This window comes from Periplaneta americana, chromosome 10 (assembly GCF_040183065.1).
Source record: "Periplaneta americana isolate PAMFEO1 chromosome 10, P.americana_PAMFEO1_priV1, whole genome shotgun sequence".
Lineage (NCBI taxonomy): Eukaryota > Metazoa > Arthropoda > Insecta > Blattodea > Blattidae > Periplaneta > Periplaneta americana.
Genome location: NC_091126.1, coordinates 45,978,075 through 45,993,408, shown reverse-complemented (window position 1 = coordinate 45,993,408; position 15,334 = coordinate 45,978,075). Strand labels below are relative to the sequence as shown.

General features: G+C 33.7%; 1 protein-coding gene across 7 annotated transcripts in view; it reads left to right on the top strand.

The window, feature by feature from the left end:
* The window catches only part of Wnk (Wnk kinase), a 280,436-nt gene that overhangs the window by 203,427 nt on the left and 61,675 nt on the right, over window positions 1-15,334 (top strand). For 6 of the 7 annotated variants that reach the window (XM_069837316.1, XM_069837319.1, XM_069837314.1 and 3 more), the window contains 4 exons: window positions 1,110-1,298; window positions 9,275-9,346; window positions 11,740-11,883; window positions 14,135-15,102. In XM_069837316.1, coding sequence (XP_069693417.1) covers window positions 1,110-1,298; window positions 9,275-9,346; window positions 11,740-11,883; window positions 14,135-15,102 — 1,373 coding nt within the window. The remainder of the gene's footprint in view (window positions 1-1,109; window positions 1,299-9,274; window positions 9,347-11,739; window positions 11,884-14,134; window positions 15,103-15,334) is intronic. The other variant, XM_069837318.1, reaches the window with a different exon arrangement.

Here is a 15,334-nt window from a genome sequence, read left to right as displayed (position 1 = left end):
CATGTACAGTTGTCAAAAAAAAAAAGTGGCCGCACTCGTGAACAGCGAATATTTTCTAAGTTCACTTCGGGTCACGGCGATGTTACACGATGCATATGCTTGTAAAAGCAGTTCCAGAATTATGGAAATATTCCATATCTGCATCTCGTAGACCAGCGTGCTTGTTTAATGATTTGGAGGTTATGGGTTCGGGCCTTCTTCAAGTTTTCATTTCTTTTTTTTTTTTTTTAATCGTTTTTAGCGATATAAATAATATTCAAATTATCATTTATATTCTGTTACCGTTCTTTCTCGATATGAAGTTATTTATATTTTGTTATTGTTCTTTTAGCGATAGAAATAATATTCAAATTATAATTTTTTTATTCTGTTACCGTTCTTTAGAGATATGAATAATATTCAAGTCATAATTTGTATTCTGTTATCGTTTTTTAACGATATGAATAATATTCACGTTTTTTATATTCTCTTATCGTTCTTTAGCGATATAAATAATATTCAAGTTGTTATTTATATTCTGTTTTCGTTCTTTAGCGTTATAAACAATATTCAAGCTATTTATATTCTGTTATTTTTTTTTGCGATATAAATAATCTGTATTTTATGTAAGTAATTATTTTAATACAAATAACCATTTTTCTTTGTAAAATAGATTATTTTATTTAAATAATTAAATATAGATTATATAATATCTTATATTAATTAAACCAACTGATATTTATCATTTATATTCTGTTATCATTCTGTAGTGATACTGTATAAATAATAATAGAAAAAGTGACATAAGTCAGTTTCCACAAACCTTTTTTGATAATTTATTGACAACTTACGAAACATCTGCTCGCTTGGAAAAAAATACATAAGTATTTCTCCCATTACAATAATTCATACAGAAAAAAAATCAAATTGATATAAACCAGTGTAAATTGTCAATAAATTATAAAAAAAGGTTTGTGGAAACTGACTTATATCACTATTCCCAAGCACTGCAGAATTTACACTACCATTTTTCACAGACAGTCACTATAAGATCTCGTAGTTAAATCTACTATAAATAACACTTTCCTTAAAAAATAATCGGTTTTCAAGTAGTTTTATTACCATTTTAGGTTGCAGAAAATCTTCTGCCAGAGCATCACTCTGATATTTTCGTAGACCTGATCAAGGATATTGTCAGACAACTGAAAGAAAATCCAGACAGAATTCCTGTGTTACCACATTGCCCAATGGACAGTCCTGTGACCAGTAGGAAGCCACGTGATAGAGAACGTGATCCACTAGCTGAATCCCAGAACAGGGTAAGTTTATTTTTTTGACTTTCAAATAGCTTAGGTTTTAGTTCATATGTAAGACTTGCTTTAGTTCAGGTATTAAACGTATGCTTCATTTAATGGAATACAGCACAATTCACATTATTCCTTTATTTTTTCATAATATAATGGCATTAAACATTTCCTATTATACAGAAATGTGTGATTATGTAATACTAATTAAATATATTCAGCATATCATATCAACAGGAAAATGAAATATTATCTCAGGCACTAAAATAAATGAGTCAAATATTTGCTATGTTAAATGTTACGTTTCAGATAATGGTAAACAACTATACATACAATATTTCTTTAAGTGCAATCATTCATTTTTCTCTGGTGATACTGTAACCTTTAATTTACTGCATAATGTGGGATGTTCTTCATGAACAAAGTTTTCTTATCACAAATGAATACCAAGGTTCGTTTCCTGGAAAGCTATGAGAATAGTTTCTGAAAAAGGAAAGTTAACTGTGGGTTACCTGTGTGTATATTTTCCGTCATTGACAGTTTCATTCAACTATTTTTTTAGTACCACATTATCCTATTGATGTTGTAAGCATTGCAGTTGAAATAAATTGTTATTAAATGACAAGCACGGATATCCCAGTATGAATAACTTATGACGAGATTACATTACGATTTAATTATACTGTTATACACTACCTTTACAGCACACAAATCACTTATAATACTTAACATGAAATAAGACATTCGTCTTCATTAACTTGGTCACTAATATCCACGACAAATTTTGTGTTTCAAACTGACACGACTTGTAAAATCTTCCACTAGGATTTGTTGTCATTGGAGTAGCAGTGGTGGCAACATCCGAAAGACGAAAAGAGCAAATAGAAGAATAGAAAAAGAATGTTTGCCCTGGACCAAATAATCGAAAACTGATGGTGATTCCAAGTCTTAAGTCTAAAGAACTTTATTTCAATAGCTAAGTAACAGGATGCTAGGGACTGTGACAAGGTTAGAGTAGGTTGAATGAGGGGATAGCTAAGTGATTTACCTGGAGTAGTAATCTTGAAGTGAAAAATTATACGTCACTAACTTAATATGAAGGATAGTACAGCAGAGTAGCCCTCTTCAAGAATTTACGTATAGTGCAAGAGCCACCCGACACATGCCATTGCTGGCAATAATAAATAATCAGCATATATGGAGGGGAGAACTGTAGTGCAATACCCATTGGGCACTGTGTGTATTCGTGTTGTGGAATATCCTCTGCGTAATATGTTGGTAGCACCTAAAAAATTGACGTTAGAGAGCATAAGATGGTATTGGAATAACATTTCCCAAAATATCAGTATAAAAGAAAGACATGTATTTGGGGTGGGTGGGATTATATCTTTCACAATGTTCACATCGTTTATTAAAGTGTGTTCTTTCAATTTCTAGGTTACCCGGGTGATTTTAAGTGTTACGAAATGGGGTACCTGTGCTTGTCATTTAACAAATTCTTAACTGCAATAATGAAGTAAAATTACTGCATAATTAAAATTTTGATCAAGAACATTGCCATACAATTATTTAAAACATTACATACAGAGTGAACAGTTGAGTACTTTGCCACAACTACATTTTGTCTTGTTGGCAGACATGTTTCCATTAGCCCCCATTTAAGTAATGTCATAACCATAAAGATGGAACTAAGTCTCATGGAAAAAATAGAAGATTATGGACAATTTCTTCATCATGCATCTTAAAAACCACTCACAAAATCGACACCTACTTTCAGGGTCAGTGCATTAATGTAATTCTGTATGGTTTGATCTGCAATCATTTCATAGCTGTGCCAACACAACCATATTTCCGTTTTCTATGAGATTCCAAATCGATATTCTAGGAGAATTCTCTGGTGTCAAGCAGTGCCATTTTATAATTAAATTAAATTATGTTTCATTTAATGATGCTTGCAACTGCGAAGGTTATATCAGCGTTGCCAGTATGCCAGAATTTTGTCCCACTTGAGTTATTTTACATGCCAGTAAATCTACTGACATGAGCCTGTCGCATTTAAACACACTTAAATGCCATCGATCTGGGCCGGAATCGAACTTGCAAACTCCAGAACAGAAAGCCAGCATTCTACCAACTGCATCACCCAGGCCGACCCATCCCATTATTCTCCGGTAAGAACTCTATGTTGAGATCTAGATTTCTTGTCTTGTGCTCACTGTCTCAACAAATTTATTCACCAGTTTATGACTTGAAATTTTTTTACCAGCAGACTTCTTAATAGTCTTTGTATTTCCACATACTGCAAATATACGTAGTTTAATAACACTTTTTCTGGAGTGAAATGCTTCAGCTTATTCTTCATGGTTGCAGTAATGCAAACACACAGAAAACCAGAGTGACAAGACTTTGCTTCAGTAGTCTTGATTCAAATATAGCCATCAGTCTGTACTAATTTTCTTCATATGAGACTTAGGCTACTACATATCAGAAAACAGTATGTATTTTTGTAATCGATTATTTAATGATAATATATCACTGGTAGAAACAATTTTTGCTGAATGAAAACTAATCGTATTTTCTGATTCCTAACCACATGGAAGCTCTCAAACTAACCTTAGTTTTGTTTCATCAGGCTGCTACAGTTTTTCAGAAATTGGTATTATAGAAAATAATAGTTTTAATTTTTCTTCGTTGACCAAATACCTAAAATAAATTTTCCGAGACATTTAAACGTAATAAAAATGGTTCACAGTTTTCTCTCAAGTTCCTTCCCATCCCTGGGTTCCCTGTTTTCTACTTGCTTCCACAGGTAGTTGACGGATTACTGATCTGATCCTAGCATTTTGCTTTCATTACGCTAGTAAATCGCTTCACTTTGTTCTCAGTAACAAAAGAGAGAGTTGGAATATTCTCCCTGTAAAACGGTGATTTCTAAGAAATGTCTTAGTTTTGTCAATGACCTGGCTGCAGTCGAGTTTTGATCTTTCGAATTCCAGTGAGTTCAAATATGCACGTGAAATGTCCCATCATCGTCAGTGCATAAATAGCCCAATTCATTTTGCTATATGTGTGGTAGTTAAGCAGAGAAGAAATATAAGAGACTTTTACAAAAATGCATATAAAACTTAACTTTGGCATGCCAGTTGGTGATTTGGACAAACAGTGGGCTCTCCATTACGTATGTTCTTCATGTGCTGAAAATGTAAGGCAGTGGATTTATGGCAAACAGAAGCCTCATGAAGCAATTTTTAACTGACCTGAATAAGGACAGTGATTGTTTCAACTTTCTTCTTACAAAGTTCCCTCAGAAATCTAAAACTAAGATAACAGCAGGTATTTTCAATGGATTTCAAATTCGTGAGCTTATGCGGGATGAAATCTTCCCTCAATCGATGCCCGAGTTAGAGAAATCAGCATGCTTAGCATACAAAAAAGTAACAGAAAACTTTGTATGCAACAAGGAAATCTGAGAACTCTAAGGGAATTGTGGAGGAAATGTTACAAAACTTTAAAAACTTAGGGTGCAGAATGAGTGTTAAAGTGCATTTTCTTAACAGCCATAGTGATTACTTCTCTGCAAATCTTGATGCAATGAGTGAAGAACAAGGTGAACGGTTTCATAAAGACATTAAAGCAATGGAAACAAAGCCATTGGGATGTGTCAATGATGGCCGATTATTGTTGGTGTTTGAAAAGAGACACTAGTGATGAACACATCAGGGCTTCGAAAAAAAATAAAGTTTTCTTCTCAGTAAGTGTGAACAAAGTTTTGAAATTTACAATTATTGAAATATAGCTCTCATATTTCAACATATTTATTTATATGTAAGTCAAAATTAAACACACAGAAACAGTTTTGCCTCAGCTTTACGTCTTTAATAGTTATAATATTTTATTCAAATGTTAAGTACATTACTACATTTGTTTTGATATTCTTCAAAATCCTAGCCTGATAGAGTAAAACTGAAACCAGATTTGAACTTAGGGCATTCATATTATATATATCCAGTTGGAACAATTAAAAAGCACGAGAAAAAAATTTTTTGTAGACCAGTAATATATTGTAACTTTTTATACTGAACAACAATGTAATTTTATTATCTCAACAATAACTCTTCACTCTCTACAATTTGACTTCACTCCCGTCAACAATGGGATTTGCTCTCCACACAGTAACACAGTATTCGTTATTGCACTCCACAGACGACAATGACAATTTACTTGGAATATTGAGAACAACAATGAACTGAATTTTAACTAATGTTCACAAAGCACTATTTACAAATCAGAACTGTCAGTTCTGATTTCACAGTTCTTCTAACTCAGTCACTCGAGTTCACAGTATCTCGAACCACAGACCTTCAGAGACAGTCCACTGTACTCGAACTCAGGTCCCCCCAACTGCGGTCCACTGCACTCGAACTCAGGTCCCTCCAACTGCGGTCCACTGCACTCGAACTCAGGTCCCTCCAACTGCGGTCCACTGCACTCGAACTCAGGCCTTTGGATGCTGACACAGTTGCGGATGCACACTCGTCGAACTCCAGTACACAAGACTGGCTGGCTTGCTCTGTTCACTGACTGTAACAACACTGGCTTACTGACTGAATGGATGAATCACTGTCCGAGTTCACTCGCGTTTCTTCTTTTATAACCACAGTGACGTAGCCTGGAAAGTTCGAGTTCACGATTTTTCCACTTCGACGGACTTCTCGGCCTCTCTAGGCAAGCAGAAGATGTGCTCGCAACCTCCCCTCGCCACGTTGCCCTTTCCCCTCTCTTCTCTCCGCCATAGTACATGCCACAGGAAGCAGATGCGCGCGCAACCTCCGTGCCGGCCGACCTTGCACTTCCTTCTGCTGGTCGTGAGTTCGAATCTCACGTCGCTGTCACAATATCAACTACACATTGAAAGAATTCGTGATAGTGAGGTGGTATTTTGACGAGATGAGTTGGAGGATTTACTATGAAATTTCTTGTCATTCGCTTTAAAGTTAGGGAAACCGTAAAAATCCAACAAAGAATCAGCTCTAGCAGGATTGGAACTCATGCTGAAGTGCAGCTTTGGAGCATATGACCCTCTCTAACCCTTGCGACACCAGTGGCTTGCTCATCTGTTCACCCTGTATGTGTACGCACCAGTATATACAATTAAAGTGGTAGTGGTAGTACTGCCTTTGTTACTGTGACTGATACAAGATAAATTTACATTCTGCAAGAGAGTGATGTTCATTTAGTTTGCAGTGAGTTAAAAAAAAATTGCAGTGAGTTGTCAAATTATTTGAAGGCTGTCATGAAGATTCTTCAGCACCCTTAATAAGTCTGGCTTGTCAGTTAATTTACTATTTCAGAGATGTAATCTGGATTGAGAAATCCATTATGAAGAGTGGTCTGTATCTTTAATTTTGTGTTAGTTGGTATGGCCAAATTTTCCAACCATTGTTTATAACTCATAGTAGATCTATGGTGTTAATCCTTGTCTGGAAACTAATCCAGTGCCACTATACTCAGGAATCCCTGAAGTCCCTGTATACCTATATCAAGTTCGAAAAAATGCCGTTGATGGGAGTTGTATGTACTGTAATTTCAGTTGCAACAATGCTTATTGCCTCTGAACTATCTTAATTATAATAAAAAAATATTGTTAAAATTTTCAAGTTTCCAGTGTTCTTTAGTAGAACTCAAAACTTCCAGTTTAACACTTACTGGCACACTGGAATATATTTCTTGTCTGAAAACAGATGGTTTGGGAATTCGCGCCTTTTAAGTTTGAATTTAAATGGAGTTCACAATATGATTTGACCTTTACTGAAATTCAAGCTAACTGATATGAACCAAGCCTTACCTAACAGTAGAGTGACTTGTTTATATTCTTGCGACCCAGTATTAAAGTGTTATTTCTCAATTACACAAGCAACAAGTAAGTAATGAATGAAGTAGAAGTTCTATTTTCAGGGGTGTCATCTGGTACTAGATATGTCATTTCACCTAGTTGCACTAGTATTATTATGATAAATATTTTCTATACAGTAGATGTATTCTTATATTTGCTTGCTTCTGTTACTTCTGGCTGAAACTGTTATGGAACTGCGAATTACACTATTCAAAATAAAAATATTTCGGCTGCCAATCTATTCTTAAGTAGTAATTGTGTTACTATTTCATGGTTTGTTAAATTAAAAGAAACTGTTAATTTGAAATTGATCATTATAGAGAAGAATATGGAAGTTTTATCTGTTTAGTTTTGAAGGCTGCAAGATTTTACCAACAATAAGAAATATTTTGAGAGTTCAGTTTGGTTTTCAGATCTAAGAATAGTGCCATACATGACAAGGATATAATTTAAACTTGATTAAAACGTAGTAGATATGAAATGAAAGTTAAAACTGACTGACTTGATTTTTCTGTTAACTGTATACTGTCTTCAGAGCTTGTTTATGTACTCGAGGTAATATTTTTCATAAACTTACTTTAAATCTACTCTATTTCATAAATTGGGCAAATCTTCAATATGCATTATTTTCCGTAGTATTTAGACAATTCGTTCATAATATTGTTGGCAATTTCTAGTTACATAGTACATTCCTCTGATATATTCAAACAATAATCGTGCATTAAACCTGCTGAAAGTTGTGACATACAGTTTTCAAAATTGAATGGTTAATTATTGTACATAGAAACTGTTATGTAGAATTTACTAAAGATTATTATTTTTTTTTTTTGGTCCTACAGAATATATCTGTTATGGTAACAGTTTTTCTCCTCAAATATTAATTGTTACTGTAACAGATATATTCTGTAGGACCAAAAAACAAAAATAATCTTTAGTAAATTCTTCTATCAACAGAGCATATTTCTGTACAGATTACTGTGCACATTACTGTGGAATCCTGGCCACCAAGTCACTCAACTGAGTGCACTCCTTGTATAATGGCAGTTGACAATAAAATATCAACATACATGCCCAACTTGGAGTCAGGCCACTAAGGGAAAAACACTGGAGTAGGGGAGTTCGATCCAGTGCTGTGGATTGGACTTCGGCATAGCTCAATGGTGAGAGTGCTTGGTACATAGAACCAAGGACCCGGGTTCAATCCCCAGTGCCGGAACGAATTTTTCTCCTCTAATATTAATTGTTATGTAGAAGTTTAGGCATAATTGAGAAATGTGAAGTAATAAAAGAAATATATATATATATAAAAATATAAAAGCTTAGATGAATTTTGTTCCTGAGTATATAGAGCCGTCTTCTTTCCAAAACATTCTCTTCCAGCTCACATGTTAAAGAATTGAATTTTAATTGGAATTATAGTCCTAAGCTTAATAGAAAGCAGAGATAATAATATAAGAGACTAAGCTGTAAAGCCAACCTAACAACAAAACAAACTTAAGATTCTCATGGGTGATATGAAACGTGTGTGTTACTTAACTTACATGTAAGCTAAGGTAGAAATAACATGTCGGAAATATTAGTTTTCTTAATGTTGCAAGGAATGAATTAATGTGACTGTACAAGGCAACAAGAAAATTGTATGTTTGCCTTGACTCTTTTTCAGTGACAAATATGTCTTATTTTGCTTTTCTGTTTTCTTTCTCTTCTCTCTTTCTTGAACTTCCTTTCTTCCACAAATTTTCCTTCCCTAACTCCTCATTATTATCTTTTGATTTTTTTCCCTACTTCATTAATTTTTAATTATGTACTTTACTAATTAATTTGTGTGTTTTCCGTGCTTCTTTTCTACCTTTCGTTCACACTTTCTTTTTTTCTTTTAAAATAAATGTATTTCTTAAACATATCGCTAACAACATTCCTTTCTGTTTAAATTTTTTTTTATAATTTTGTTATGACCGATTATTCTCACGTTATTGGGTAAATATCCAACGTCTCCATTTCCTTTGACATCCTTGATGATTTCATCATTTGAAATTTCCATATATCTCACAATTATAAATTTTCCATTCCTCCATCCAATGGCCTGACCTAACTGTAGGTACGTCATTCTTCACTAACTCGTCAGAGTTCCCACCGGGCTTCATATAAAGGTCACAGGCGACATCGTTCGGTAAGTTATTTAGACCTGAACTAGAACGCAAATGTTTTGATCATTTTATTTAATGCTTGTTTCATTGTATTCGTGTTTTATAATTGTTTCATCCCCGATATGTGTACGCAAATGAATTACATTTTTGTTTGCACTATAATGTAAATGACGTTGAGTTCTACATTATTAATTTTGTTACAGTGAATAGATATATATTTAGATTATGAATAAGTATTTTCACAGTAGCATAGACTAGGAATGAATTATTCTTTCTATTATCATATCTCAGGAAACACATTTTATTAATTTATCCATAAGCATCAAATAATATTATGGTTGTATCTGCTGATAAACTCTATGTATTCTGTGTTAAATGCAGATATCATAAATATTTTCATAGATCATTTCTTCTTGTTGATGCCATTGCAATTTTTATATTAATATGATAAGAAGCAAGGAGAAAAACCTAAGATCTGTTTCAAGCATGTTCCTATATATATTTTTTTTTTTCGTACAATATAATACTTGTATGTAGTGTTAAATCATTTACACCATTTTGAGAGAGAGAGACTCACTACCATGAAACTGCTTCAAAAGTGAAACCAAGGAAGTTTAATTTCTGCACCAGTAATAAAAATTAGGCTTAAAACATAAATAATATTCTAATTTCAGTTAATTATTGTAGGAAATAGGAGACAAGCATTGTCTTACAACAATTAAATTTAGCATTTTATATAACAGCATCAAATGACCTGAAAACATTGTTAAAACTTACCATGCCATAATAGGCAATGTTTCTATTTTATTCACGAATTTCAAAAAAAGAAACGAGAGATGAGAATTCAGATTATGAGTGGTTAGCTTTGTGGTCTATTCCGAAATAGTGTTGTTCAATGAAACAAAATGAAAAGTAAATAATGAACACCCTCATGTGAAAATTGTGAAAGAAATTTTTTGTTTCATTAAATTTATATACTATACAGAGGAGATCGAAAAAATAACTACCGGTATTTTGTCTGATGTAAAATGTTCCCTGTATAAGTTTAGTCACTGCCTTAATTTTCTGGGAAAATGGTACCAAAATTGGGAGTGTCTTGATTTTGCAAAAGAAATCCATTAGAATTCTATGTCAATCAAACTATCTTGAACATTGTCGACCACTTTTCATACAATCACAGATATTAACAGTCATATGTGTGTGTGTGTGTGTGTGTGCGTGCGTGCGTGCGTGCGTGCGTGCGTGTGCACGCGACCTAGTCCTTTACACTCGAGATTAATAGCCAGTATACATGATCATGAAATTAAAAATAGTGAACAAATTAATATTCCATACTGTAGATTACACCAGAAAAGTACAAATTTTTCTGTCATGGCGTTGATGATATATAATAAGTTTCCCATTCAAAATTACAAGTTACCAACCAATAGTTTCAAAACTAGATTTTATAATTGGCTTCTAATTAATCTTTTCTACTCTATAGATGAGTGTTTTAAACATAAATTCATATGAAATTGTTTTTTAATAAGTAAAGTTGTTTAAATTTAGTTACAAATAATACATTAAGAGTGAAGTGTTCTTCATTAATTTTTAAAGTTTCAAAATATTTTGTTTTTATTGTTCTAATTAAACCTTACTGTTTACAATTATATATGTATTTACAAATGTATTGTTTTTTTCCCTTCTGTATTTTGTGATGAAGCCTATATTGTATAATGGCTTAATAAATTGAATTGAATTGAATTGAATTTAAGATAAAAATTGAGAATAGGGTCTCGGACAAAATTACACCTATTCTGTTTCAATAAATATGGAGCATGATGTAATAATACTTGAAAACTTGAAACAATTCTTAACTTTATTCAAAATCTGTATTATCAGAATTATTATGTTAATTAGCTTACAATAATGAATAAAAGAATTATGTCTACTTTATTCGAATCATCTGAATTCTTTAAATGTCTGAGTGCTTCACTCGTGGCCAATATATGTTGCAACATCAAGAGTTTGATTATAATAACTTAATAAATGTACAAATGATAAAACACAATATGTCACGGATTAATTTTAAGTGTTTCGGGAATTTGATTTATGTTCCTAATTCCAATTCACAGTATATTTACTTACAAGATTTTAATCGCAATTTAAAAAGGAAATGCTTTGACACTTCACTTCCTAATGTCAAGTTCGCAATTCGAGAAAAATATTGAATTTGTGGAAAGTAGTGCTAATATTTGTGTTACTTATTAATGCAAAAACTTACCATTTTTTTTATTATTACAATTAAAATGATAGTGTGTTTAATGCAATGATACTTTTTTTAAGTTAATTCATTATGTTGCCTTCTATATGCATGTCTATTAATTTTTAAATATATAGTAGAAATATTTTTCTAAAATAAATATGTGTTTTTCAGAGAGATGAAACTGCAACTGCAGCAAAGCTAATTGATCCTATGGTCAGGGAAAGGGCATCACTATCTGGCCCAAGTAGCCCTATGCATGTTATTCATCAGCATCCACTGTCTGCAATTACATCTTCTCCAATTAGTGCTCTGCCGGTATGTATGTTACAGGTTCTTATATACTATCATTCAAGCTATTACCACTAAATGTTTCACTTGATAGATTGAATAAGTTTTTTTTTTTTTTTCTTTTTAAAGGAGTATGCTTTATATATTTTGTTGGACTTTCTTGAAGTTAGACTTTATTGTGGACAGGTTTGACTTGGATTAAACATGAGGTTCGTAAGTTCAAACTCAGCTGTGGGCAGGAGATTTTTCGAGGGTGTTGAAGTCTTTACCATGACATCATCTGGGATGTAAAGCTATCGGTCCTGTGCTGTAGATTTATGACACACAAGCTTTGTTCCTAGAGAGGACTTGAGGCAAATTTTATCGGTTATTTCTAGCCCACATTGAATTGTGGTGCCAAATAACCTCTGTAGATGGAGGCATCATTAAAATAATAATTTTGTTATTCTACAGAGGGTGCAGAAAAAATGTATACACACAAAAATTCAACAGAACTCGAATCACATCGTTAGAAATATTATTTTATTCCTTACCTATTTTGAATTTCTTTCTTGATTTAGTTATGTCTGTCTTTCTCGGGAGGTCATATCAAACTCATTAGCCCTTCTAGTGCCAGCCATTTTTAATAACATGTGCTAGAAATGCCATGCAAAATTTGCTAAAAACGAAAGTTTTTAACTTAAAACATTGCATTAACCACAGTTCTGATGATAAATCTGTGAAATTTTTTCTTCCAGAAGAATATATCTGTGGGAACATTAATTAATACACACTTTAAAAATAGGTCTTGTTTCAGATGCTAATGTTTTAAAATGAAAATGTCAAATTAGTCATTATTTTGCACATGTTAATCCTGAGGCTTGAAAATATATACAGGGTATACACTAGAAAGCACTCATTTGTGTTTGAAAGATTTTACAAATTTTGATAGTGTGCCATCAAATAGTCTGCCTGGGTAATGTAGTCAGTATAACACTGGCCTTCTGTGCTTGAGTTTGCGGGTTTGATCTCGCCCAGGTCGATGGCATTTAAGTGTGCTTAAATGCGACAGGCTCATGTCAGTAGATTTACTGGTATGTAAAAAACTCCTGCAGGACAAAATTCTGGTACACCGGCGATGCTGATATAACCTCGACAGTTCCGAGCATCATTAAATAAACCATAATTTAAAATTTCCATCAAATAATTTGGCAATTACATAAATTTTGGGAAAACATTACACTCTCTCTTTACACTTATTACATATTGATGCTTATGCACAGGAAAAGTCTATATAAATCTATTATTCAATATCGATTTCTGTTGGAAGAAGAGACTTCCTTTCATAAATTACTGTGACTCTTGACATGACATGATTGAAGCAGGAATTATGAGAACATAAAAACCACAGTTGATGACCAGCCATTTGTCTGGTGCCAATATCCACATAACTTCAATGGATCAATAAATCTACCTTGTGACATTAATAGGGTTAAATAGACAAAAAAACTTTTGCAATACAGTTTTCAGACTAAAATTAATCCAGTTTGTGTCTGGAAAGCTTCTGAAATATGTGAGAAAGTTTTATATTTTTACTAGGGCATAAACATTTGTGCTTATTGATTACTAGAGAGCGAAATTTTAGACACTAAAAGCTAAGAATGCCATCGAATTTAGTTACTACGTGGATGCAGCTGTCCATTGGGAGGGATTTTATGCCTGGTTCACAAGACTTCGAAATTTTATAATACAAATCTGAGCCACACTGACAGGAGCGTGCATCTGTTAAACGACATGCTGACATGTATGTGGCAGATAAGACTGTTAAGAGTATCAAAACAAAAGACTGACAATATCTTGGTAGTGGTCTTAACCGTCACTAATACACAACAGTGCATGGTTCACTGGATGCATGCTTCAGTCTGTGTAACTCAGATGTGTATTATTATATTTTGGAATCTTATGAACTAGGCCTAAACGCCACTCCAAACATTCATTCTAGCAGGCTATACTAAGTAACATTCTTTACTTTTAGTGCCTAAGCTTCTGCTGTATAGTGGTTATGCAGTGAAAAGGCCAAAACTGCATTGAAAACAAACAAGATCTAGTGCTGTAAACTGAATTAATTTCACGTAGGCTAATGTCCAAGAAGTCAAATGAACAGAATGATAATGTGGTATGTGGCGAAAATAAAAATCATCATTCTTAAACTTTTCAGCATGTAGCATCATTCGTTCTATCCCCATTTTGCAGAGCAGTGTGTTATTTTGAGTTAATGTTATTTTATTTTTTGTTACAGCAACGAATTGCATCTCGTTTCGTAGTGAGTGCTGTTGACACTTCTGTACTGCTTGGTTCATCACTCTCCTCATCTCAGTCACAGCTAACTGATGGGAAACCAGAATATATAGAGCAAACTGAAGTAAAAACTGTAACAGGTCAGAAGGTCGTTGGAGATGAGAGCCTTCATATTATGGACAGTAAAGCAAGAAGATCAGTTGTTGGAAAGGAAAGTGCATCTGGTGAGGAGGATTCAGCAAAGAAACTTCTCTCAGGCATAGATATCTTATCTGCTGCTGCAATAGATTCACTGAATGACCAAACTTCATCAGAGTCTGTGACTGAAATGCAGGGTACACAATCCGAAATATCAATGAGTTCCTCGACAGATGTATATTCTTCAAAGCGCTCAAGTATTATTGACCCAGATGTTCAGCTTGGACCACTTGAAACCGAATTTTCTACTGTCATCCTGCCTACTGTTCAAGATTCCACCGCAGTTCCAAATGGCCATGCACTTGAAGGAACTATGTCTCAAATTGTACAGGTTGCTGGGCATCTTTCTTCAGTTGCAACAGCCGATGACACAAAATCAGAACAATCTTTGAAATATGTAACATCAGCCCAAGTTCAAGATTCCCAATTATCTGATCTCTCTGGCAGTGAGGGACCAAGTCGGAAAACAAGTTTTGTGTCAGACAGATGTCCAGAGATGGGTGATGCCACTGCTGCCCTAATCCAGGCTGATAGGCGTGTATCAGATATAATTCCACCTGCTATGGTTCCCATAGAACAACAGCAGCCGCTTGCACAGTATTCACAAGCTAATGTACACATACCGCCTTCGGCACCAGTAACAGGACCCAGCCAGACTCCAAGTCAGCAATTTACACCAGAAAATACAGTTACACCTGCAATCCTTACTGGTGACCAAGCGTTGTTGATGCACCCTAGATTGTCGCAACAGAACTCTCTGGAAAAAGACAGGTAATGAATGATGATTTTATATCTCTCATATTTGTTAAGTGACAGTTTGATATTGTTACAGAAAGTATAGAGTGACTTTTATGTAGTCTGTAATGTTATTATATACACATGATACATCACATCGTTACACCATCACTTACAAAGCTTATTATTTTATGAAGTCACTTTGTGAAAATGGGTCTGATACTCAACAATTAGTGTTGTATTAATTTCAGTCTTAAGAAAAAAAGAG